Here is a 12775-nt window from a genome sequence, read left to right as displayed (position 1 = left end):
TGTAGCCCTACACAAAGCTGATGCAGAAATAATTAGGGTGAGCAAGAACTTATACTTACAGTATACTGATGCCAAGCGCTGGTACAGGTTGACACACGTTACCTTTCTTTAAGTTTCATGAAGAAAATGTGTCTTGGAAAGGATATGTTCCATTTGGAATGATTCATGAAAGTCAGGCAGCTTATTTGGAGATAGCACAAATTTGATATATATGCATGAATACATCATCTTAAAGGTGAGGAATTGTTTTACATATGTAACAATAAAATTATTGCTTTATACAGTGTTCTTATCCTTTTTTTACCTGGTACAACTGTGCCAGGAAGATCTATTCTTTTCTATTAGTGTTTCTAGGGGGTAGCTGAGCATCCCTCTACACCGTGCGTAGCTGCAAACTCTGGGCCTGATTCAGCAAGGATCGCAATTGTAAAGCTGCACGCAGGCATTTTTGCAATTACGTACTTGCAATAATGCAAATGCAGCAGGAGGTGTATGACACCCCATGCTTCATTTGCGATCCCAGCACTGCGACCATCGGTTTTCAATGGTCAACGGCACCGGGCTGCCAGCCAGCTGAGTAAGCCTCAGCTTACTCAGGCTGGTCAGCTTACGAGCCCAGGACACTGCATCGATCAACACAGATCCTGGCCTTGCCACTCCAGGAAAACGGGGCTGACACACTCCTGTTTCTGGGAACGGTGGTCGACCCCACCCCCCGCATAGCCCCTTAAATGATTGTCAGGCAGAAGCATTGAAGGGTCTGCGTGCGACTACACAGGACCCATTCTGCACACCTGCAGAATGGGTCCTGCGCACGCGCAGATTCCTGATAATCAGGAGTCTGCAATCAGAACTGTGCATCTTCATAAAACCATGCTGCACTACAGGTGGGGTAGAGTTAAAATGTGCAGAGAGATTTAGATTTGGGAGGGGAGTGTCCAATCTGAAATCTAAATTGCAGTGTAAAAATAAAGCTGTGCATTGTTTGTGGTCTACATGCAGAAACAGTCAGTACTTATCCCACATGCAAATAAAGGCCCTCATTCAGAGCCACTCGCTAGCGGCAGTACGCTCGTTCCGAACGATGTTCGCACATCTGCGCATGCGTACGGTTTTTAGTACGCATGCGCGAACCAGTCAGTGCGGCTGAAAATCGTTTGTACGCAATATAGCGAGTGCCTGCTATTTTGAGTGACAGAATGAGGCGTATGTGGGTGGTAACAGGGGAAGGTGCTTGAAAACGGGGAGTGGAGATCCGAACGCAGGCGTGCTTAAAGGTCAAAACGGGCGTTTTATGGGTGTGCATAATTAATACAGCAGCGTCATTGACCACGTCACTTGGTTTTTTTTAACTCAGAACTGCTCGCAAAATAGTGGTTGAAAATACCAACCACAAGAATAGCGAGCAGTTCATATCCTGTTCGATGTACTCGATTAATCTAATAAATAACGGACATGCGTATGGTGCGTGCGGCCAGGGGGGCGTTTTTATCAAATAAACGAGCGTATGTTTTGCTCGCTCGTTCAGACTTAGAGGTGTGAACAGACTGCAATTTGCGAACGGATCATTTGAATAGCCACCCCTTGTTTTTGAACGAACGACCGCAAATAGCGAACGGCTCTGAATCAGGCCCAAAATATATGTATTTACTCCCCTTGCATTGCAACATGGTTTGTCCAGGTTCACAGTTACTTGCAATATCGTACTCTAGGCCTGATTCATTACGGACCGCAATTGCAATTACGCATGCAGATGTCCGATTGTTGCATTCTGCGCATGCGTATGCATCACAGTGGGCGAAGGTCTCACTGTGATCACACTGCGATTGCAGACACTATGCAGGACCCATCGCAGAGTGATTGACAGGAGGTGAGAGTTTGGGAGTGTTGACGGGGGGGTTGTTGGCATAACGCATGCATGTCAGTGCTTTTGAATGCTGTTATAGGGGCGTGCATAAATTATCCACTGCGATGACATACGCAGCCTGAGCTCCCACTGTGTGCGATGAGGTTAGCTATTTCTGAGTAAGGTCTGAACTTGAGCAGTTGTACGTGAGGCTCCGGTGGTATATGATGATACCGATGGTTTCGCAGAATTGCAATGTATTACGGATGTGAGTTGGGGGAAGTGGGCGTCCCTATGTTGTGCTGAGATGGCGTAGCAATCAGGGATGTAACTAGGGCAGTGCGACCAGTGCCGCTGCACAGAGTGTAGGGTGCTCTGAGGGGGGAACCAGCCACCTCCACAATGTCCATTTGTCGGACTCCTGCTAGTAAGTTGTTACTAACGGCGCGTTTGTCGGCTCCTTTTCACTGACAGGGGCAGATTGGCGGGGAACCAGGAAGTTAATTGCAAAGCCGGCCGGACTATGGGCTGAATTTTGTAGGCTCTGCCCTTGTCCCTTAGTCTCACATCACTCACCTACCTTATTTGCATGACAGGAACTGGTGCCAGCGCCTGCCAGCAGCTGAGCAGCCCACAGTGCAGAGAAGCTTTGAGCTCCTGAACTTGCGGGAGGAGCCTGTCCTCTCACAACACAAAGCTCCTCCGGCCACCACCACTCAGGAGCATCATGTCCAGCTCCGTTCCCTCTATTGTCCTCCTCCTGATCTGCTCAGCAGGTAGAGGAGGAGCAAAGAAGGGTGGAGGGGTAGTGCAGGGCTGGGTGGTGGTGCTGAGATTTAGGAATGAGAGACTGTACACAGATACCCCATCCCTATTCCTTCCACCCATGAAACATGCACCTTCGACCTCTGCACCCTGTAACTACAACTCCTGGACCCTGCAACTGCCACCCTGGAACTCCCACCCCGACACACAGAAACTGTTCCCTCTGCAACTGAAACTCCATGACTGCCCCCCTGCACCCTGTAACTGCCCTTGCAACATATTGTAATTGCACTCCCACTAATTGCTATCCCTTGCTCCCCATGCAAGTGATACCCTCTAACTGCACCCCCTGCAACTGCACCCTCGTACCCTGCAAGTGCCTTCACTGCACACTGTAACTGCACAGTGTAACTGTCCCCCTGCAACTGAAACCCTATAATCCTATAACTCCCCCCCTGCACCCTGCAATTGCCCCCACTACACATTGTAACTGCACCCCTTTCAATTGCCACCCCTGCACCCTGTTACTGCTCTCCATGAAAGTGACACCCCTGTACCCTGTAACTTCCTCCCTTGAATCCTGTCACTGCACTCCCTGCAAGTGCCCCCACTGCACTCTGTTATTGCCGTCATGCAAGTGACACCCCTGCATCCTGCAACTCCCACCCCTGTAATGTGACCTCCTACCCCTGCACCCTGTAACTCCCAACCCTGCAAACTATAAGTGCATCCACCTTCAACTGAATCCCTGCATCCAGTAACTGGCAACCCCCACATCCTGTAACTATCCCCGAGTACCCTGTAACTGCCCACAATACAAGTGTGATACATCAGCACCCTGTAACTTTTCCTCCTGCTCCCTGTAACTGCATGGGGAATTACTGTTTGTAATAATGTATAAGGGGCACTACTGTAAACACACTTGTCGACAGTGATAGGCTGGGTAATTGCGCTGTGTAGGGTCTACGACCAGGGGATAAGTATTAAATATAGGCAAATTTATTTCACCCAAATTGAATTTATTCCAAACAGAGATTATACAGAACAAGACAAATGCAATTTAGCAACGTCACATTTAGATAATTACATCACCGTAAATTTGACACTTTTTGTTATAAGAAACTAGGGATGTGCAGGCTCGGATAGGTTCGAGTTTGCACGTGGAGTTCGGATTTTTCCCTCCAAAAAAACGGAACTCAGAACGAGGCAAAACGTCATCTTACATGGACGAACATCATCATTCCTGGACAAAAGACCAGGAATGATGATGTTCGTCCATGTAAGATGACGTTTTGCCTCGTTCTGAGTTCCGTTTTTTTGGAGGGAAAAATCCGAACTCCACGTGCAAACTCGAACCTATCCGAGCCTGCACATCCCTATAAGAAACAGAAAACACTCTCATCCGTTTTTTTTTATTATGACTGGAACTCGGATCTGTATACTAGAAAAAGGGTTAATTCACTGGATATACAAACTAACAATTCTCAATATGCAGAGTAAATCCTAGACACAATATTACCCTATTATTTTGTGCACAAAACAATTAATAGATTATCGTTATTTATGCATGCAATATGAGTAACTATTTGATGAGGTGTTTGCAAACGGTGCCCGGGTTGACGTGTAGCTTTATTTAAGAGAAACTTATGGATCCTTAGATAATACAAAGTCCTGCAAATCTAACGATTGGATGGATTCACTGACTGTCCTGCCAACGACATTTACTATTATGCAATTCCCTGGGGAGTTGTTAATCTGTATCCTGTTAAACACAGTTAGAGTCAAATTGTATCAGCTTTTCCCTGTATATTGGGCAGAGAGAGGAATTGGTAATTCCGCTTAATGTTCTCACCATAACTTATGTACGATGCCCTGCGGAGCTATATATATATATTCTTTGCTATCCCTGTCAAGCATTGACACTTTTTATTTGCAGTCACAGGATTTATTCTGTCCGCCGAATTGCCCTTGGTATCTTTCTCACGACACCACTCTATTCTGACATTAGCCGAGAGTATTAAATCAGTCCTTTCCTACTATTCTCGCTGAGTGGGGGTCTATAGTTCAGGGTATAATAGCGGATACTGCGGGGATTAGAGTATAGCCTGCTTAAGTGTCCAAGAACGGAGTATCTATTGACTTTCACTCCCTTCTGAGAGAACAGGGCAAGATTTAACTAAAGTTTAGCTGGCACTGCACTATGGTGCATATACTAGGCAGTTCAGATAGTGTAGGAGTGCCAATGTGTAAGTATCTCACAGACCTGTTCCGTTTCTTTCACTCCACGACAGGGATAGCTCTCCCTCCTCCTTTCCAGCCCCTGGCTATCAGTCACTGCAAATAGGGGCAGAAGACGGGCGGTTCCACTACTGAGGCCGCTCCTTTATCACCGCCCCACAGCAGTCTCTTAGCTCCCCGGCTGTCACTCACCAGCCCCGGGGGAAGATCTCTGGGCGGCTCCCTCTGCCTCTGCTTCCTCCTATTACCGCCCTCGCAGCGGCCGTTCAGCTCCCTGGCTGTCACTCACTGTGCGGGGCAGGCTTGGAGGCGGCGCCCGACTGGCGCAACCTCCTCCGATCAGACTTCCCTGGCTCCCTCGGCTGTCCGCAGCCTCTCCTCTCCCCTGCCTACTGCAGGGAGACTCCGCTGCTTGTCCGGTGGGCTCAACTCACACCACACGGTCCCCTCCTCACCGGTAAGTACCGTGGTTTCCTCTTTACACTGCCTTACCTCAGGCACAGATTACTCGGCTGTCCCCGCGAGTGCTCCTTATATATCCAGGGGTCGCGTGCGGGGCTCCTTCCCGCCGACCGCACGCGCCGCTCTCCTGACAGGTCAGTTATATAGTTCTAAAGGGAGGGAAAGGATTCCCCTCTGTAGCGGCTGGAATGTCCCGTAGCTGGCCGCGTGCCCCCTTATTTGAACTTGTCCCGTACAGGGGTCCGCTCCACTGTTCCCCGGAGAGGGGGGTTAACATATTTACATACATTCACTAGCAGATCATCAAAATAATCGTGCATTTGATACAATTTAATTTGATACTTTTAAGCAGTTACTGAGCATTTTTTCTAACAAGTTTAAACAAACTGTTTGCACAATCATGAACATTTAGCTAAATTTGTAGCAACAATAACAGAACCGATACATTTATTAACTTTAAGGTAGTAAGTTGAAACAGTCATTAAACAGGTTATTGCCTGTATCTTATGGGAAGAACCCCCTTGTTACTTCTTTTGGAACATCTGCAGCTAGGAAGTGCGAGGGTTGCTTCCCCCTCCAATGTTGGGCTATCGTCGGTCAACTGTTCATGGGATAGTGAAAGTCTAGAGTCGGAAACTACTGGCCAGTACATGCTCAACATCATCTCTAGGACATTGTCCGATGGTTGAGTTAGTGTAATTTCCGGGTTTGATAGTACTGGCCTGGCTTCCAATTCTGGAACAAGGTACAATTTAAGTTGGTTCCGGTGAACCACCTTTTCCGTGCCATCAGTTTCTCTAACTATCCGGTAGATTGCGATTTCAGGATTAGGGATCTCAGTCACTCTATAAGGTACTAACTCCCATTGCAGATCCAGCTTGCTGCGCCGTATGTTATTCTTTCGGAGAACTCTGTCGCCCACACTGAAAGGCTTTGCTTGGGCTTTGAGGTTATAATATGTTTCTTGCCGTTGTCTTTCATGGTCCATTTGTTGATGAACAATGGTTTGGGCCATTTTCAACCGTTGCTGATGATCCTCGACCCATTCCATGTTAGAATTGAAGGAAAGATCAGCATTTTTGGGTAGTCCTAACTGTACATCCATTGGCAATCTTCCAGGTCGACCGAAAAGTAAATAGTAGGGGGTGTACCCCGTTGACCCATGTACTGTATTATTATAGACAAATATCAATTCGGCTAACAGAGTGGGCCATTCAAATCGCTGTGAAACGGGTGCTGCTCTCAACATATTGATTAGAGTTCTGTTCATTCTTTCACACACACCATTTCCCTGTGGATGATAAGCGGTGGTGTGTATTTTCTTGCATCTGTACAGGGTGCATAATTCTTGAAAAAGTTGCGATTCAAATGCAGGGCCTTGATCGGTTAGTATTTTAGCAGGATATCCGTAGGGTCTGACGAAAGCATGCCAAAAGATTTCTGCGGTGGTCTTTGCTGATAGATCCCGGACTGGGAGGGCCACTGCAAATTTAGTGAAATGGTCAATCATGGTAATGGCATATTGATATCCCATTCGACTGGGTTCCAATTTGACATGGTCAATCGAAACAAGTTCTAGAGGTTGGTGAGTGACTATTGGATTGAGTAATGCTTTTTGTGTTGGCAAAACAGGTTGACGTAAGATACAGGTGGGACAGGTTTGACACCAGTTTTCCACATCTTTCCTCATATTAACCCAGTAGAATCTCTGTCGCAAATTTCTCTCCAACTTCTGACACCCAAAATGCCCGGACTGGTTGTGATAGGCCTGTAACAAATCCTTGACTTTCGCTCGGGGTGCCACTAGCTGTCTCATATTCTCATGAGTTTTTGGATTGATGTATTGACGGACAAGCACACCTCTATGTAGTCTCAGTCGGTTTCTTTGTCGCCAAAGTTGAGCATGTTCAGGGTCCGCCATTTGTCTTTCCAGCTTAGTTAGTCCACATTGTCTACCAACTAATTCTTTCAATTTTTGCAGACATGGATCTTCATCTTGTGTTTCCGCCCAGTCTAGTTCCTCTTGTCCAGCATCCCCTGTGCAAGTTTCAACTCTGCTTGACATCAGAGCATGTTGTTCAGATGAAGTGTGAGCAGCGCTGAAACTGGGGGTTTCGATTGATTCCCATGGGTCTTCCTCTTCCTCCAATTCCTCGGAGAATGGTAAACGGGACAGGGCATCGGCATTTGTATTACTGCGACCACTCCTGTATTTTATCCGATAGCGATAGTTGGCCAGTCGGGAGGACCATCTTTGTTCTAACGCACTCAACTTAGCAGTCTCCTGATGGACCAAGGGGTTGCAGTCGGTGTAAGCAACAAAAGGTGTGGCGGCCAAATAATCGCGGAACTTCTCGGTTACAGCCCATACAAGGGCCAAGAATTCCAGCTTGAATGCACTATAATTGCTATCATTCCTTTCCGTCTTCCTCAAACTCCGACTAGCGTAAGCAATAACTCTTTCTTTTCCATCCTGAACCTGAGATAGGACGGCTCCCAAACCCTGTTTGCTGGCGTCGGTGAACAACCGAAAAGGTTTGGTGTAATCCGGGTATGCCAACAAGGGTGCTTCAGTTAAAATTTTCTTCAATTGATCAAATGCCTCTTGTCTTTCGATAGTCCAACTGATAAGAATTTTCTTGTGATATTGCTCTTTGGGAATTCCTCGTAGTAACTCTAGAAGTGGAGCCGAGATGTGAGCGAAGTTCTGAATGAATCTCCTGTAATATCCAATGAAACCAAGGAATCTTCGTATGTCCTTCACCGTTTGAGGGATTGGCCAATCCAACAAGGCTTTAAGCTTATCTGGATCAGGAGAGACTCCGGTGGAACTCACAATATGACCCAGGTAGTGGACCTCAGGTTTGAGCAAATTACATTTTGAAGGCTTCAATTTAAGTCCATATCTGATCAAGCTCTGGAGAACTTCCCGAAGATGCTGAAGATGCTCTGTATAGGATCCTGAGAAAATGATGACATCATCCAAATACAGGAGAACAGTTTCGAAATTCTTGTGACCTAGACAATGCTCCATCACCCGTTGGAATGTTGCTGGTACGTTACATAATCCAAAAGGCATTCGTTGGAACTCAAATAGTCCCATTGGGGTGATGAAGGCAGTCTTCTCTTTGTCTTCTTCGGCCATTTGGATTTGCCAATATCCACTCATCAGATCCAGAGTGGAAAAGTACTGGCCTGATTCTAGAGCAGCGAGGGATTCTTCAATCCTGGGCAGCGGGTACGCGTCCTTGTGGGTGAGGTTATTTAATTTCTGGTAATCCACACAGAAGCGGAACTGTCCATATTTCTTCCGTACAAGGACCATTGGAGCCGCCCAGGGGCTGTGACTCTCTTGAATAATTCCGGTGGCCTTCATGTTTTCTATCATTTGTCGTACTGGCTGGTATAATCCTGGGGCCAACGGCCGATGTCTTTCTTTGACAGGAGGACTATCCCCAGTAAAAATACGGTGTTGAATTTTCATAACTACTCCCAAGTCATTCGGGTCTTTACTAAAAGCTTCAGAGTTCTCTTGAGCTACTTGAAGTGCACCTTGTTCTGATCTTCCGGCGTACTGATGTTCCCAATTTGCAGCTCCTTCCACCAAATGGGTTATTGTTCTATTTCAGCCTCAATTGCTGCAGATGTTTCTTCTTGATTTACTACTAAAATGGGATTTAATACATCTTGAAAAATGGTCCACATAAGGTTAGCAATCGGTTGACTCTGATATAATTTGTCTGTGTGACCGTGAGGATTGAGTACTCGAACAGGGACTCCATTTTTTACAGTAACTATGGATCGGGCCACAACCACGTCGTTCCGAGCAGCTATCACACATGGTTCAATCAAAGCTTCATATTCCTGCCCACTGGGTCCCGAACGGGCCTTACCCAACAGGATGGTTTCAGAATTTGGTTGCAGTTTGACAGGTTTGCTGTCAGTCAATCGTACTTTTCCAACGGCTCCCTTGTTCTGAGCCAATCGCTGATGCCCCTGCTGGACTTTAATGGCTTTCTGTAGAACTTGCTGGCTTGGCGGAATCACCTTGGCTAACTCTCCCCTGAGTATGGAAACTAATTCTTCAGGGCAATTTTGCAATATATTCATGCCTAAAATCACAGGAGCCACTTTGGCGTCACTTGTTTCGGTCACCAAACATCCCTGCTGAGGAAGTAGAGTCTGTCCTATTTTCACGCTAGCCTCCCAATAGCCTACACAGGATATTCCCAGCCCATTGCTGGCGATGAGTTGCAGCCAGGTTGGCGGAGGCAACAGAAGTTGTCCTGTTTCCCAATGTTGTTTGTAAGTAGAAAGTTGTATAGTCGTAATTTGTGACCCCGTATCTATCATGGCGAAAGTCTCTACGCCGTTGATGATGATTGGGATAATGGGGCACTGTCCAACATATCGGGGCCACCACTCTTCCGGTTTGGGATCTAAGCTACCGGTACCCCCCGAGGCTCGGCCCCCATCCTCAGGGTGTTGGAGTTTAAAGGCTCAGCGGAGTTACAGTTTCGTTCAATATGCCCGCTCCTTCCACATTTCCTGCAGATAGGTCGGCCTTGGGAATCGAATTGATCAGTAGCTCTTCTTCCATTTCCACGAGGTGGTTCCCACCACTCACTACTGGTGCACCTCCGTTCTGAATTTCCTCTCCATCCGGAGGAATCAATAGACCTCTGCCGAGACAGCTGGCGCATTTCTTTGCGCATTTCAGTTAACTCCATTGTTAGACCCTCTAATTGATCTTGTAAGACCTGCATCGGATCTCGAGTAGGTAACTGGGCACTCTGAATTACTTTATCCCTCACGGTTGATTCTTTCCCTATTTTGTTGCCTTCACTCCCAATAGCATTAGATGTTTCTTGATATCCAGGCATTTCGGGAAAAGAGACTTCTTTCCCCGCACAGTGCCCTATGATTTTTATAGCAGCTTCCTTAAAATCGAGGAATGAGTGATTCTCCAATTGCATTCTCAGCATTCTAAGCTGACTTCGGATTCCTTCTTTATTGGCCCCTTCAATCAACTGAGATATCAGAGCTTCATCAGCATTTCCTATTTCTTGATCATCCACTGCTTGTACTGCCTTTAAAGCTTCTTGTAGACTCAGAGCATAATCCCTGAGCGTCTCGCCTGCCCGCTGTCTTCGCCCATAAAACTTCATTTTTAGCTCAGAAATGGTTCTGGTTTCAAACGTGGTCCTCAACCGTTTCAGAATTTGATCTATTTTTTGTTTTTCCTCACGTGGCCATGAAGCAACTTCTCGGAGGGCAGCACCCTTGAGTTGCCCAATCAATATTTCTACTTGCTGTTGTTCACTGAGGGGGTACAGGCGAAACATAGATTTCATCTTGGTCTTAAATTCATCTAATGTATTCCCCTCCCTTCCCTGAAGATCTCCATTATAAATTGGAAGCCACGGAGCGCCAAAATAATAGGGCAGGGTAATTGGGTTAAGGTTAGCCATGGCTGGCCGAGCATTGGATGAGTCTCCCACAGCTTGTTCGTCATCAGAAGACATGACTCGCCCGTATCCTGTTCGTATGACGCCAAAATTTGTAAACACACTTGTCGACAGTGATAGGCTGGGTAATTGCGCTGTGTAGGGTCTACGACCAGGGGATAAGTATTAAATATAGGCAAATGTATTTCACCCAAATTGAATTTAATCCAAACAGAGATTATACAGAACAAGACAAATGCAATTTAGCAACGTCACATTTAGATAATGACATCACCGTAAATTTGACACTTTTTTTTTATAAGAAACAGAAAACACTCTGATCCGTTTTTTTTTATTATGACTGGAACTCTGGAACTCGGATCCGTATACTAGAAAAAGGGTTAATTCACTGGATATACAAACTAACAATTCTCAATATGCAGAGTCAATCCTAGACACAATATTACCCTATTATTTTGTGCACAAAACAATTAATAGATTATCATTATTTATGCATGCAATATGAGTAACTATTTGATGAGGTGTTTGCAAACGGTGCCCGGGTTGACGTGTAGCTTTATTTAAGAGAAACTTATGGATCCTTAGATAATACAAAGTCCTGCAAATCTAACGATTGGATGGATTCGCTGACTGTCCTGCCAACGACATTTACTATTATGCAATTCCCTGGGGAGTTGTTAATCTGTATCCTGTTAAACACAGTTAGAGTCAAATTGTAACAGCTTTTCCCTGTATATTGGGAGAGGAATTGGTAAATGCGCTTAATGTTCTCACCATAACTTATGTACGATGCCCTGCGGAGCTATATATATATATTCTTTGCTATCCCTGTCAAGCATTGACACTTTTTATTTGCAGTCACAGGATTTATTCTGTCCGCCGAATTGCCCTTGGTATCTTTCTCACGACACCACTCTATTCTGACATTAGCCGAGAGTATTAAATCAGTCCTTTCCTACTATTCTCGCTGAGTGGGGGTCTATAGTTCAGGGTATAATAGCGGATACTGCGGGGATTAGAGTATAGCCTGCTTAAGTGTCCAAGAACGGAGTATCTATTGACTTTCACTCCCTTCTGAGAGAACAGGGCAAGGTTTAACTAAAGTTTAGCTGGCACTGCACTATGGTGCATATACTAGGCAGTTCAGATAGTGTAGGAGTGCCAATGTGTAAGTATCTCACAGACCTGTTCCGTTTCTTTCACTCCACGACAGGGATAGCTCTCCCTCCTCCTTTCCAGCCCCTGGCTGTCAGTCACTGCAAATAGGGGCAGAAGACGGGCGGTTCCACTACTGAGGCCGCTCCTTTATCACCGCCCCGCAGCAGTCTCTTAGCTCCCCGGCTGTCACTCACCAGCCCCGGGGGAAGATCTCTGGGCGGCACCCTCTGCCTCTGCTTCCTCCTATTACTGCCCTCGCATCGGTCGTTCGGCTCCCCGGCTGTCACTCACTGTGCGGGGCAGGCTTGGAGGCGGCGCCCGACTGGTGCGACCTCCTCCAATCAGACTTCCATGGCTCCCTAGGCTGTCCGCAGCCTCTCCTCTCCCCTGCCGACTGCAGGGAGACTCCGCTGCTTGTACGGTGGGCTCAACTCACACCACACAGTCCCCTCCTCACCGGTAAGTACCGTGGTTTCCTCTTTACACTGCCTTACCTCAGGCACAGATTACCCGGCTGTCCCCGCGAGTGCTCCTTATATATCCAGGGGTCGCGTGCGGGGCTCCTTCCCGCCGACCGCACGCACCGCTCTCCTGACAGGTCAGTTATATAGTTCTAAAGGGAGGGAAAGGATTCCCCTCTGTAGCGGCTGGAATGTCCCGTAGCTCTCCGCGTGCCCAATTATTTGAACTTGTCCCGTACAGGGGTCCGCTCCACTGTTCCCCGGAGAGGGGGGTTAACATATTTACATACATTCACTAGCAGATCATCAAAATAATCGTGCATTTGATATATATATATGGCAGATTTCCAAGTTCCTTACTGTGTAAATACATAAAT

General features: G+C 46.7%; 2 protein-coding genes across 2 annotated transcripts in view; one reads left to right on the top strand and one right to left on the bottom strand.

Annotated features, from left to right (window-relative positions):
• The window catches only part of TNFSF4 (TNF superfamily member 4), a 109890-nt gene that overhangs the window by 8597 nt on the left and 88518 nt on the right, over window positions 1–12775 (top strand). The window lies entirely within an intron of this gene.
• LOC148540802 (uncharacterized) lies at window positions 9751–10836 on the bottom strand. The gene has a single exon (XM_088482383.1). It carries the CDS (start codon window positions 10834–10836, stop codon window positions 9751–9753), a length of 1086 nt encoding a protein of 361 aa, XP_088338509.1.

The sequence above is a fragment of the Taudactylus pleione genome, unplaced genomic scaffold, assembly GCF_031769625.1.
Source record: "Taudactylus pleione unplaced genomic scaffold, aTauple2 ptg000017l, whole genome shotgun sequence".
In the NCBI taxonomy this organism is placed as follows: Eukaryota; Metazoa; Chordata; class Amphibia; order Anura; family Myobatrachidae; genus Taudactylus; species Taudactylus pleione.
Note: the sequence above shows the minus strand (reverse complement) of the source record. Positions and strands in the feature narration are given on the sequence as shown.